This window comes from Delphinus delphis, chromosome 14 (assembly GCF_949987515.2).
Source record: "Delphinus delphis chromosome 14, mDelDel1.2, whole genome shotgun sequence".
NCBI classification, from domain to species: domain Eukaryota; kingdom Metazoa; phylum Chordata; class Mammalia; order Artiodactyla; family Delphinidae; genus Delphinus; species Delphinus delphis.
In genome coordinates this window covers 70,242,852-70,256,997 of record NC_082696.1, presented here as the reverse complement: position 1 = coordinate 70,256,997, position 14,146 = coordinate 70,242,852, and the positions used below count along the sequence as shown (strand labels likewise).

The 14,146-nt window shown below is 34.9% G+C and overlaps 1 protein-coding gene across 1 annotated transcript in view; it reads right to left on the bottom strand.

Annotated features, from left to right (window-relative positions):
* CEP162 (centrosomal protein 162) overlaps positions 1-14,146 on the bottom strand; it is a 91,105-nt gene that overhangs the window by 60,778 nt on the left and 16,181 nt on the right. The window contains exons 6-9 of the mRNA XM_060030271.1: positions 13,009-13,076; positions 7,455-7,567; positions 5,802-5,832; positions 3,133-3,249 (exon numbers count right to left, since the gene is read on the bottom strand). Of these exons, the coding sequence (XP_059886254.1) occupies positions 3,133-3,249; positions 5,802-5,832; positions 7,455-7,567; positions 13,009-13,076 (329 nt within the window). The remainder of the gene's footprint in view (positions 1-3,132; positions 3,250-5,801; positions 5,833-7,454; positions 7,568-13,008; positions 13,077-14,146) is intronic.

Sequence of the window (14,146 nt, the reverse complement as noted above, 5' to 3'; positions counted from 1 at the left end):
CCAGGCTTCCCTGGTGGCGCAGTGGTTGAGAGTCCACCTGCTGATGCAGGGGACACGGGTTTGTGCCCCGGTCCGGGAAGATCCCACATGCCATGGAGCGGCTGGGCCCGTGAGACATGCCCACTGAGCCTGCGCGTCTGGAGCCTGTGCTCCGCAACAGGAGAGGCCACAACAGTGAGAGGCCCGTGTACTGCAAAAAAAAAAAACAAACGAAAAACCAAACCAAAACAAAAAAAACTCCCTGCAAACAAAAGTCCAGGACTGGATGCCTTCACTAGGGAATTCTACCAAACATACAAAAAAGAACTTATACTGATCCTTCTCAAGATCTTCTAAAAGACTGAAGAGGAGGAAACACTCCCATAGTCATTCTATGATGCCACCATCACTGATTCCAAAACCAGACAAAGACACTACCAAAAAGGAAAATTAGAGGCCAGTATCTTTGATGAATATAGATGCGAAAATCCTCAACAAAATATTAGCAAACCGAATCCAACAATACATAAAAAGAATCAGACACCATGATCAAGTTGGATTCACCCCAGGGTCACAAGGATGGTTCAACATATGCAAATCAAGCAATGTGATATACCACATCAACAAAAGAAAAGACAAATGATATGATCATCTCAACTGCTGCAGAAAAAACATTTGATAAAACTCCACATCCATTCAGGATAAAAACTCTCACCAAAGTGGGTACAGAGGCAACATATCTCAACATAATAAAAGCTATTTATGACAAACCCACAGCCAACATAATACTCAACAGTGAAAAGCTGAAAGCCTTCCCACTGAAATCTGAACACGATAAGGATGCTCACTCTCACCTCTTCTATTCAACATAGTTTTGGAAGTCCTAGCCACATCAATCAGACAAGAAAAAGAAAGAAAAGGGATCCAAATTGGAAGGAAAGAGATAAAACTGTCATTACAGGCAGATAACATGATACTCTATATAGAAAACCCTAAAGACTCCACACCAAAACTATTAGAATTAATAAATGAATTCAGCAAGGTAGCAGGATACAAGATTAGTATACAGAAATCTGTTGCATTTCTTTACACTAACAATGAAATATCAGAAAGAGAAAATGAAAAAACAATCTGTTTTAAAAATGTATTAAAAAAATACCTAGGAATAAATCTTACCAAGGAAGTGAAAGACTTATATGCTGAGAACTATAAAACATTGATGAAGGAAATTAAAGATGATTCAAAGAAATGGAAAGCTCTCTCATGTTCTTGGACTGGAAGAAATAATATTGTTAAAATGGCCATACTAGTAACTGAAAGCAATTTATACATTTAATGTGATCCCTATCAAATTACCCATGACATTTTCACAGAACTAGAACAAATAATCCTAAAATTTATATGGAAACACAACAGGCTCAGAGTTGCCAAAGCAAATCTGATGGAAAAAAACAAAACTGAAGGCATACCTTCCAGACTTCAGACAATACTACAAAACTACAGTAACCAAAACAACATGGTATTGGCATAAAAACAGACATATGGATCAGTGGAACAGAACAGAGAGCCCAGAAATAAATCCGCACACCTATGTTCAATTAATCTTCAATAAAGGAGGCAAGAATATACAATGGAGAAAACAACAGTCTCTTCAGCAAGTGGTATTGGGAAAGCTGGACAGCCTCATGTAAATCAATGAAGTTAGAACACACCCTCACACCATAAACAAAAATAAACTCAAAATGGCTTAAAGACTTATAAGACATGACACCTTAAAACTCCTAGAAGAGAACATAGGCAAAACATTCTCTGATATAAATCACAGCAATGTTTTCTTAGGTCAGGCTCTCAAGGCAAAAGAAATAAAAGCAAAAATAAGCAAATGGGACCAAATCAAACTTATAAGCTTTTGTACACAAAGGAAACCATAAACAAAACTAAAAGCAACCCACAGAATGGGAGAAAATATCTGCAAATGATGCAACTGACAAGGGCTTAATTTCCAAAATATACAAACAGTTCATACAGCTGAATATCAAAAAAACAAACAACACAATCAAAAATGGGCAGAAGACCTAAACAGACATTTCTCCAAAGAAGCCATACAGATGGCCAAAAGGCACATGAAAAGATGCACAATATTGCTAATTAGAGAAAGGCAAGTCAAAACTAAAATGAGGCCATCATCAAAAAGCCTACAAATAATAAGTGCTGGAGAGGGTGTGGAGAAAAGGGAACCCTCCTACACTGTTGGTGGGAATGTAAGCTGGTCCAGCCACTATGGAGAACAGCAGAGAGGTTGCTAAAAAACTAAAAATAGAGTTACCATATGATCCAGCAATCCCATTCCTGGGCATATATCTGGAAAAGATGAAAACTCTAACTCAAAAAGACACATGCACCCCAATGTTCATAGCAGCACTACTTACAATAGTCAAAACATGGAAGCAACCTAAGTGTCCACCAACAGATGAATGGATAAAGAAGAGGTATACACATACACACACACACACACACACACACACACACACACAATGGAATACTACTCAGCCAAAAAAAGAATAAAATAACATCATTTGCAGCAGTACAGATGAAATTAGAGATTATTATACTAAGTGAATTAAGTCACAAAGAGAAGACAAATACCATATGATACCACTTATATGGAGAATCTAAAAAACTGATACAAATGAACTTATTAGCAAACCAGAAACAGACTTACAGACATAGAAAACAAACTTTTGGTTACCAAATGGGAAAGGGGGGAGAGGGATAAATTAGGAGTTTGGGATTAACAGATACACACTACTGTATGTAAAATAGACAAATAACAAGGACCTTCTGTATAGCACAGAGAACTATATTCAGATCTTGTAATAACCTATAATGGAAATGAATCTGAAAAAGTTATATACACACATACGTGTGTATGTGTATACACACACACACACACACAATTTAATCACTGCTGTATTCAGTGAATATAGCAGTGACACAATATAACACTGTAAATCAACTATACTTCAATAAAAAATGTAACATTTTATTGATATAACTATGACATATATTATATCACATACATTTTCCTAGAAATGAAGTCAATTAGTCATAGAATATTACATATTTAGAGAACAGCTACTTTGTCCCTCTTACCTGTTCCTGTCATTTCATTATCAGTCATATCTGGCAGTGCTTCTGGATTAGTTGTTGCTCTCTCCTGGTCATCAAGGTTGACCTCTGCAACAGAGTCTAATGAATCAAGCAGCACTACTGCAATAACATAAAAGAAAAAAATATTAGGAATATAGAGAAGCTTGTATGGTTCCATAAACAAAATATTTAAATTGTATGCAATCTGTATAAAAACAAAGATAAATGTTTACATATAAAGAATACATAATCATAGATCTAAAAGAAGCATTTTATTCTTATATACAACAGAGTAGGCTTACGTCAACACATATCTACGCTTATATACAAGTCTAATTTATGTTTATATGTAAAAGGCAAAAGGTCTGCAAAAAATAACAAAAAATTTTTTCTTCCTCCAATTTTATTGACGTATAATCGCCAATTAAAAATTGTATATATTTGAGATCTATGACTTGTTGATTTGATAAACATACATTGTGAAATAATCACCAAAATCAAGATAATTAACATATCCATTTACCCTTTTTTGTGTATGTGGTGAGAACACCTAGTATCTCCCCTCTCAGCAAGTTTCAAGTAGTATACAACATTAACTATAGTCACATTGTTGTGCATTATTTATCTCGCATAACTGAAACTTTGTACCCCTTAACCAACATCTTCCTATATCCCCCAACCCCAGCCTCTGGTAACCAACATTCTACTCTGTTTCTAGGAGACTGACATTTTTAGATTCCACATATGTGAGAATATGCAGTATGTCTTTCTTCATGTGGCTTATTTCACTTCATGTAAATGTCCTCCACATTCATCCATGTTGTTGCAAATGGCAGGATTTCTTTCTATTTTTAAAGCGAAATATTACGCATGTAAATACATATTACATATACATGTGTAATATTATATATACTACATCTTCTTTATTCATTTGTCTGTTGATGGATATTTAGGTTGTATCCATACCTTGGCTACTGTGAATAATGCTGCAATAAACATGGGAGTACAGATATCTCTTCCAGATATATATCTAGAAGTGGGATTCTGAATAATAAGGTAGTTCCACTTTTAATTTTTTTCAGCAACTTCTATACTGTTTTCCATAAGGGCTGTGCCAATTTACATCCCTACCAACAGTGCACTAGAGTTCCCTTTTCTCCACATCCTCGCCAAAACTTATTTTTTCCTCTTTCTGGTAACAGTCATTCTAACAGGTGTGAGGTGATATCTCATTGTGGTTTTGATCTGCATTTCCCCGATGATTAGTGAACTTCAGTATCTTTCCATATACCTGTTTGCCCATTTATATATCTTCTTTTGAGAAATGTCTATCTGGGTCCTCTGCTCACTTTTAATTTTTTGTTGTTGTTGTTACTGAGTTGCATGAGTTTTTTGCATATTTTGGATATTAACCCTTTACCAGATACATGGTTTACAAATATTCTGTCCCACTTTATAGGTTGCCTTTTCACTCTGTTGTTTCCATTGCTATGCAGAAACTTTTTTTAGTTTAATGTAATACCATTTATCTATTTTTGCTTTTGTTGTCTGTGCTTTTGGGGTCATATCCAAAAAATTATTGCCTAGTGCAACATCAAGAAGCCTTTTCCCTATATTTTCTTCTCATAGTTTTGCAGTTTCTGGTCTTATATTTAAGTCTTTGATCCATTTTGAGTTGATTTTTGTATGTGGTGTGAGATAAGGATCCAATTTCATTCTTCTGCACGTGGATGTCTAGTTTTCTGAACACAATGTATTGAAGAGACTATCTTTCCTCATTGTATATTCTTGGCACCCTTGTTGAAGATCAGGTGACACAGATGTATGGATTTATTTCTGGGCTATTCTGTTTCATTGCTTTTGTTTTTGCTTCATTGGTTTTATATGTCTGTTTTTATGCCAGTACCATACTGCTTTGGTCACTATAGCTTTGTAATACATTTTGAAATCAAGGAGTGTGATGCCTCCATGCTTTGCTCTTTCTCAAGTTTGCTTTGGCTATGTGAGGTCTTTTGTGGTTCCATACAAATTTTAGGATTGTTTTTTCTATTTCTGTGAAAAATATCATTGGAATTTGATAGGGATTTCACTCAATCTGTAGGCCACTTTGGGTAGTATGAATGTTTTAACAGTATTAATTCTTCCAATCCATGAGCACAGAATATCTTTCCACTTATCTGTGTGTTTTCAACTTCTTTCCTCAATGTTTTATAGTTTTAAGCATAATTTACCTTGTTGATAAAATTTATTCCTAAGCATTATATTCTTTTTGATGTCACTGTAAATAGAATTGCTTTTCTGTAGTTTTCCTAAGGAATATTTGTCTGGTTTTGGTATCAAGGTGATGCTGGCCTTACAGAATGAGTCTGCAAAAATTTCCTCTTCCTGTATTTTTTGGAAGAGTTTAACAAGGACTGATATCAATACATCTTTGAATGTCTGGTACAATTTATCCATAAAGGCATGCTGGGCTTTTAAAAAATAAGTACTCTTAAATACAACGGGAAAAATTTAAGGTAGGCATAAGGAACGTATTATTGAGAAAATGTGTAAAGTTTAATTCATCAGAAAATATTTAAAAACAAAAATAGTAATTTATTCAGAATTATTTAGATGTAATTCTGAACAGACCAATTTTTCGCCAATGAAAATTTATGAATATATATATTTACCATTAGCCAGCATGCCAGTTTTCTCTTCTTCCTAAATTAAAAAAAAATAGTTACATGATTTGAAACTGAAGTTACACGAAATGACTGCAATGCAGAAGAATAACAAAATTTGAAAGCCAGTGCTTTACTCCATGATGAAAAGATCAAGAAACGTGCTTTCTAGATTTCTTTCATCACACTCATTCACCGACAATTCTATAAGACTAGAGAATGTAGCTGTGAGAGAATGTCTAGAAGTCTCTTCAGAACCTTGGTGATTACCAGCAATTAATTCAGGCCTTTATAAGCCTTGTTTAAAGTATCTCAATGCCACTTGTTCATCCACCTTGCTCAGAAATTCTCCTACTTTTCGAACTCCAAGATAACATGGCTAGTTCACGTAAGATTCCTGCTATTATAATATCACCATTTTCCCTATTGATCAAAATTAATGATCAAATATAAGTTGCACTCATCATTTCATCTACATTTTGAGACAAAATCTTCAAAAAAGGCAGGCCATCAAATGGCAAGATAGTTGAAATTTGTCAAAATTATAGGTTCCCTTAGAGTAAGTTTTCTAGTTGTGTCACCTGTATTCTCCACTTGGATAGGCAGTGTATAGGATCCACCCATAAGAGCAGAGCTTTCATTCCTTCCTGTTTTGACCCTTACTCAGATGGCTCTCTAATAGGCTTCCACATTTAGGTGGACACTTTTTTATACAGACTATACTTTCTTAATATACCAAACTATTGTGCCCTCTACTGATCTATTTATTTTTCTAGTAGAAATTACTGTAATACAAAGTATTGTAATTGCCATATTCCAAGTATGAATCCCATTAACTTTCTAAGCATAATTATCAGATCGCTTTAACCTTCATGTATTTCTAAGGTCATATTCTTTTCTCCCACAAACTGAGTGACATAATGATACCAAGGAAAAGTACTAGGTAAATTAAAAAATAAGAGTATTTCTTAATACCCAGAAAGTGATCCCTGATTTTATTTAGAGTCTATGGTTTCAAATATGTTCAAAACATCTAGTCCTAACATACAGTTGCAAAAGAGACTGTATCCAGATCAAAACCAATATAACATATAGTAATTATCCTACTGGTTACTATTAGGTAGCTTCAAGGATAAGTTCTGTCTGGCAGGCAATATGGAGTAGTACCCTTAGCCAGTCTTGGTAGCCAATTCTTGGTAAGAACTGAGAAACAAGAGAATTAGAGTACAACAACACTTAATGTGAATGGAATAGTTTAGTTTACAATCTTAGCCCAGTAAGTTTCAGGCAGTAATGTCACTATTAGCATAAATACTGAGGCAGCTATGTATTGCACTTCACAAGGACAAGACCTACCAAAGGAAAGTATAGTTTAATATACCTGTTTAAAAATTAGATTTGAGATTTTAATGAAGTTTTCAATTTCTAAAGCTTAAGGAAACTTGCCAAAAGAAATCTTTCAGAAAATCATCAACTGCCGTGTATTTCATTAAGATTTAAATTTACACCTGAGTTAAGAAAACGTCTGAGTATTAAGAGACCTATAACTTTACAACGAGCTAGACTATAAAGAACTCTGTATTTTGAGCTCTTTATACAGCAACAGTCAGCTAAGGTGATGAAAGAAGTTTCCAAACTGTCAAACATATAATTGATACATACCTGTTTAGGTACATTTATTTTTTCTGATTTGGAATTTTCTTTGGAATTAGTCTCTTCTTTAGGAGTCAAAGGTACATCAATATCCTCATCTTCAAAATCATCACTATAATTTTCTAAAGAAAATAGTTTTAAAAATACAAGGATCATACTGTCAAAAAAGTCAAATTCCATGAAAATATTACTGATTTCCAAAAGAAGTCTGCATAAGAGTAATTTATTTAAACGTTAACATAAAGATACCTTGAAGAACATACTTTTTTGGGCAAAGATTTAAAGAGAATTCAATTCGTAAGACTTGAATTTTATTTTTGTACTTTCAAACAGTTATCAGTTTTACATTTTTAATATTTTGTATAATTAACCAACTGAAAATTTCTAGAGCTGTTCAAGAAATTTTATATCTATAAAAAAAACTTCAATTACTTGATTTTTTAAAGACAAAAATCTCAAAATTGCTTACTTATAAAAGGGAGCACTTTTGTGAAATTCTGACACTCTTAAACAAAAGGTTGGATTTTGCTTATTTATTTAAGTTGATTTTTTTTGTCTTTATAGGTATCTCTTCTGTAACCCTTAAGCAGTTCTTATGAAAGCTCTATCTCTGACCCCTCCCTCAGGTAAATACTAGCCTTATATGACCTCCACTGTTTCTTTTTTTTTTTTTTTTTTTTTTTTTGCGGTACGCGGGCCTCTCACAGTTGTGGCCTCTCCCATTGCGGAGCACAGGCTCCGGACGCGCAGGCTCAGCGGCCATGGCTCACGGGCCCAGTCTCTCCGCGGCATGTGGGATCTTCCCGGACCGGGGCACGAACCCGTGTCCCCTGCATCGGCAGGCGGACTCTCAACCACTGCGCCACCAGGGAAGCCCTCCACTGTTTCCTAATCCTGGGCACTTCTCAGCTAAAGTCCCACATTATATCTCAATGGCTTTGTAGCAGAAGGGAAAGGTGTGTCCATGTTAATATGATGCCATCAAGCTACTTATGCCAAAGGTGGGCAGGCACTATCTGGCCAGGATCTCTTCATCAATTTTTAATTCGTTGTTTACAGCCATTAAATCAAAGGACTGACTGAGATTTGTGGGCTATAGAACAGGAATAGCCTTTTCAGAGTGGAACTGATCATTCATAATCTTATTTGTATTTCAAAAGTCAGATCACATTCAGAGACAGGATGGCCTGATGGGAGAAAGACTGCACGAGGTACAAGAGTGTCTGCTTCTGGAATGGCCATCCTTCAGTCTTCTCTTAGAAGAGAGGGGACAACTTGAATGTGATTAAAAATGGAAGTCTGAAAATAATTAAGTTAAATAGAGGTGCTTTCTGTGAGATCTAGTTACAGAAACATCTCCATGTTAGTTCATAAGGAATACAATGGTGGAACAGCATGGGTATTGTGACTTAGGTAGATAAGCTAGGTGAGTTGGTTAACTACATCAATATCTACATTCTGAGGACAAGAAGCACACCTTTCCTTCTCTTCTATATAAGAAAGAACACTGCCTGGGATTTTCTAAATATCAGTAGACATAATTCAATTCACAAAACAGTTACTGAGAAATTACCTTGTGTTAGACAAATTCTAGATGCTAGGACCAATATCAGATGATTAAGATCCTAATATTCTAGTGGGAATCACTGAATTTTAAGTACCTCAGTGATTAGTCTTTCTTAAGTAAAGATGATAAACAAGGAGAGAGGAGACAAGGGAGGGTATGACAATGAACTCAGACAACTACTTGGGATTTGGGAACTATGTGAAATCAATGGAGGGGGATGCAGCGTTTGTGTCACTGCAAAGAAGCAGTATAAGAAACAGTTTGGGTAGTGTGGCATAGTGCTTAGAGCATGACCAGGAGCCAGAAGACTTGGATTCAATTCCTGGTTCTACTGTTTTCAGCTATAGAACCAAAAGCAGGTCACAAACTCTCTTTGCCTCATTTTTCCCATCTGTAAAGTAGGGATGATAATAGTACTTATTTCAGAGGGTTGCTGAGGAGATTAACAGTTAAAGTGTTATATAATATGTAGTATATATCAGTGTTAGCCATTATGTTTAGCAGTAGTAATTATCTTTGTTAGTATTATTATAGCTTGTGTTGCACTTAATCTGAATTGAAAGTTAATAAAGCCAAATATTATTTCTGATTAAGAAAAGTCCTAATCTAATGTGCATTTTTCAAAACTACATTTTGTTAGTTGCACTTACTAACTGAATAGTCTGTAGGCAAATACTATTGTCCAACATATAAAAGACCAACCTCCTCCTCATGAATTTGTCATGATTAAACTAGGTTTGAAGCAAGAAGGAAATGCCACTGGTAGTCACAGAGAGAAATGAGACAGGACAAGAAATAACAGAAAGGAAAACAGCATATCAGAGACTTCTGAAAGAAACACCAAGGGAAATTAAGTTTATATAAAAATGAAAGAATAAAACCCAATTGAAAAGGTGGTTCTCATATGAAAAATATCAGAGACAATAATATCCAGCTCTTTCACACTGTTTGGGAAACAATGAGAATATTAATTTTTATCGTTCTGACCTTTTGACAGGAAGATGTTACACATGTTATATGTTTCTACTATTATATTCCATACCCTTGTAACTTTGAAAAGATTATTTGCGTAAACAGAAAATAGGTAAACAATTCTCAATGTAAAAGATCTAAAAGATACATTTTAGACATTTTTCATTCTCTGTTGGAAAATTTGGCTGTGAATTTTAATTTAAGTATGATGCAATCTAGAGGACTTTCTCCTCTACCATCTTGGATATCAAGGACTTTGTAAATAATGAATAAAATGGACAAAATATATGAAACAATTGTTTTCAGACACTGGACAATCGATAGCACAAAAATATGATTCCCAAGAAAGATAACAAGTGAGCTGAGCCCTACGTTCACTAGAAGGTATGTACATCCTAGAGCGCTGAGCAGGGAGGAGGAGATCAGGAAGGTCTCACTGTGTTAAGGATACAGAGATAAGAGTACAGAAAAGACAAGGTGATTAGAAGCTGCAGGGGAGTGATAAAGAGAGAAGGTACTGATGCAGAAATAGAGCACTAGAAATCTACATGGAGTAGATTTCTGAATCTTTCCTGGAGTCTTTCCTGAATACTGAGTCATGTATGTGCAGCTGGAGCAGAGAATAACTGGGAAGCTGCAGGCTAGACAGACAGTTCCCAGAGTTCGCACAGGGTAAGGAGATTCTGAAGCTCTAACCAGCTTAAGTGGAAAAAATCCTCATTGTCCAGTAGGGGCATTCAGTGGAAATCTCAGGAGGGCTGTGCGTGAGTAGCAGGGTCAAACTCTGCTAGACTAAGTAAGGATCCTCTTGACGTCTCCTAACAAAGCAGAAGAAAAGGCTTGAAAGGATCAAGCTATCTGCCAGAACAAAGCTCAATACTCCTTAAAAGAAGAAAACAAGATCCAGACACTCAACAATGTAAAAAATCTATAATATATTCAACACTCAGTTAAAAAATTACTAGAATTACAAGGAGGAAAAAGTGACCACAACTAGGAGAAGCAGCAGCCAACAGAACGAGACCCAGAAATGAACAAATACTGGGATCAGCAGAATATACTCAATGTTGGGGACTTGGAAACATACTAAAGAGATGAAAAAACAAATCCAAAAGAAACTTCTAGAGTCAAAGGAAAAAAGGATCATTCAATGAATTAACAAAACATTAAAGAAAAGAAGAAAAAAAATCAGTGAACTTAAGACACTGCAATAAAAACTGAAGCAGAGAGGAGAAAAGGTTTAAAAAATGAAATAGTCTTAGTGACCTGTGGGACAAAATTTAACTTTCTAACATACTTGTAATTAGGATCAGAAAGCAAGGGGTGGCAGAAATGATATTTGAATAATTAGTGGCAAAAACATTTTTTGATTTTGATGGAAACTATGAATTCACAAATCAATTGATGCTGAACCAGCTCCAAACAGGATAAATACAAGAAACAAACAGGATAAATACAAGAAAAGTACACCAAGATCATCCTCATCAAATTGCCACAAAACTGGCCTAAAGAGAAAAATTTGAAAACAGAGGGAAAAGAAGACAATATATATACAAAATCACAATAACAGGAATTACCACTGACTGCTCATGAGAAATAATGTCAGAGGACAATAGAATGAAATCATTAAAGTGCTTAAAGAAATAAAAACTACCTACAATTTTATATCAAGCAAAAGTGTTCTTCAAAAACAAAGGCAAAATATACTTTCAGATAAACAAAACCTCAGAGAAATTATCCCTAGTAGACCTGCACTGCAAGAAAAGTTCAGGAGGTTTTTCATGCTGAACAAAAATAATACTAGATAGAAACTCAAAATAATACTAGATAGCAACTATTTGGAAGTTGGTAAGAGAAGAAGTCTTAAAAGTTCTCATCACAAGAAAAAATAATTTTTTTGTAATTATGTAAAGTGACAGATGTTAACTAGACTTATTATGGTGCTCATTTCACAATGTATAGATATTAAATCATTATGTTGTACACCTGAAATTAGTATGTTATATATGTCGATTATATCTTAATTTTAAAATAAACTTTTAAAATTCATTTCAAAATAAAAAGTTAAAAAAAAAGAAACTCAAATCTATGCAAAGAAATACAAGTCATTGGGAACGGTAAATACATGGATAAATATAAATTTTTACATACGTATACATTTTTTTACCTTCCTTAAAATTTTTTTAAAATGATTAACAGATTGTTAAAAGCAATAATAATAATGATAATAGTAATAATACTGCTGTATTGTGGGGTTTTTAAGACATGTAGAAGAAAAATGTATGCCAAAAATAGCAAAAAGGTTGGGGGAAGTTTACTGTTAAGATTCATGTAATGTGGTATAATGTTATTTGAAAGTAGACTCTAGTAAGATAAAGATGCATATTGTGAATCACAGGGCAACTAAGAAAAAAATACAGCAAAGAAGTACAACTAACAACCCAAAAGAAGGGTTAAGACGGAATGGTATAAATACTCAATCCAATAAAATGTAGCACAAAAGCAATAACCAAAAAAAGATGGGAAGATAAAAAAAATGAATGGCAAAACAGTAAATAACCATACCAATGAATATATTTTTGCAAAGGGTAGAAACATTTCAATTAAAAGTCTGAGACTGTCAGATTGGCTATAAAAGCAGAACTCAGCTATACGCTACCAAAAGAAAACCATTTAAAATATAGAAACACAGACACATTAAAAGTCAAACGATGGAAAAAGACACACCTCCCTCACCATGCTTTGGAGGTATTTGTCCTGACTGCACACATTCTTCTGGTCCTAGCACAAAAGTCCTTTTTCTGTCTTCCAAATGGGTCCACTACCCACTCCCAACAAATGAAGCAGTCCTGCACTTACAACAATTTCTTAGTAGCTCTAATTGTGCTGTAGGCAACTCACTCTACCTGTTCAAGCTCTTTCCAAGATAATATGATTTTCCTTTTATTTTTCTCTTATCAATATCTTTATTAAAAGCTATATTATCTTTTCAAATACTGTAAATTTTAGAACCATTGAAATTACCTGCCAGTTCTTCATGTTTTGATTCATCCTCATGTTTATCTTCAGTCAGTTCCACATTAGCTTGATTACTGGAAAAATATTTACTTAATTTAGTATTACATGTTAATAATACATTACCATGCAATATTTTGTGTATATTTTTAAAAACCTCTAACATTACATATTTCTTCTCAAGTACTTTTGTTCTAGCAAAAGCTAAAAATCTGGAAGCTATGAGGGAAATGTTTTGAAAATAAAGGATCTAAGACTAATTGTAGTTGCCAAAGTAATACAAAGGGGGGAAAATGCCATTTTCTTAATTTTATACACAAATATACACAATTTTATACATAAATATGTGCATTTACATTTCTCAGGGCCCAGCCAGCCTTTCTACGCTAAAGATTAGGAACTGACCACAAGCTGTAAGAATCAGTGAAGTCTATGTGGAGACCAGAAAAAAACCGCCAGAATCAGCATTTACATGCTAAGAAGCAATTTCATCCTGAAATGGAAGCTGAAAGAGAGAGCCTTGAGCCAGTAAATACTCAGCAAGGTGACGAGAGCTACTTTTAATTATATTGGATATATTAGTTCATATACTGCCTTCCTTCAAACCAAAGAATCAGTTCTACCTTTTTCAGTCCCCCAACCATGGCTTTAGTGAGATCATTAGCAGATCAAGAAACTATAAACTCTAATTAGCAGAAAATACCATTGCATACTCAATACACTACTGCACTCTGACTAGGCTGTTCTTGCGTAGAAATACCAGTAGTTAAGAATATCGTTAACAACAAAGAAATGTTAAGAAATATTGCAAAGGGGCAAAAACTTGTGGCCAGCAAACCTGTGTATGTTTAATCTGTGTCACTGTTAGGACAGGCAACCACCATGGGCCCTGATGGTCCCTAGGTGTTCTTGCTGGGTATGCCAAGAACGCAAGGCACAGACCCTCCCCTTCCTAGGTCATTTCTCAGGGTTGTGTGCACTGAGTAACTTTGAGAGATGAGGCAATGTTTCTGCCCCCAAAGCAGGCTTGTTTCCGCTTACTCTAAAGCAAAGATTCCCCAAGCTCAGTGACCCTCTCCTGTAAAGCAACCCATTGCACTGGCAAACAGCCATCATGGACCCCGTGAACCTTGTGGGGCATGGGAAA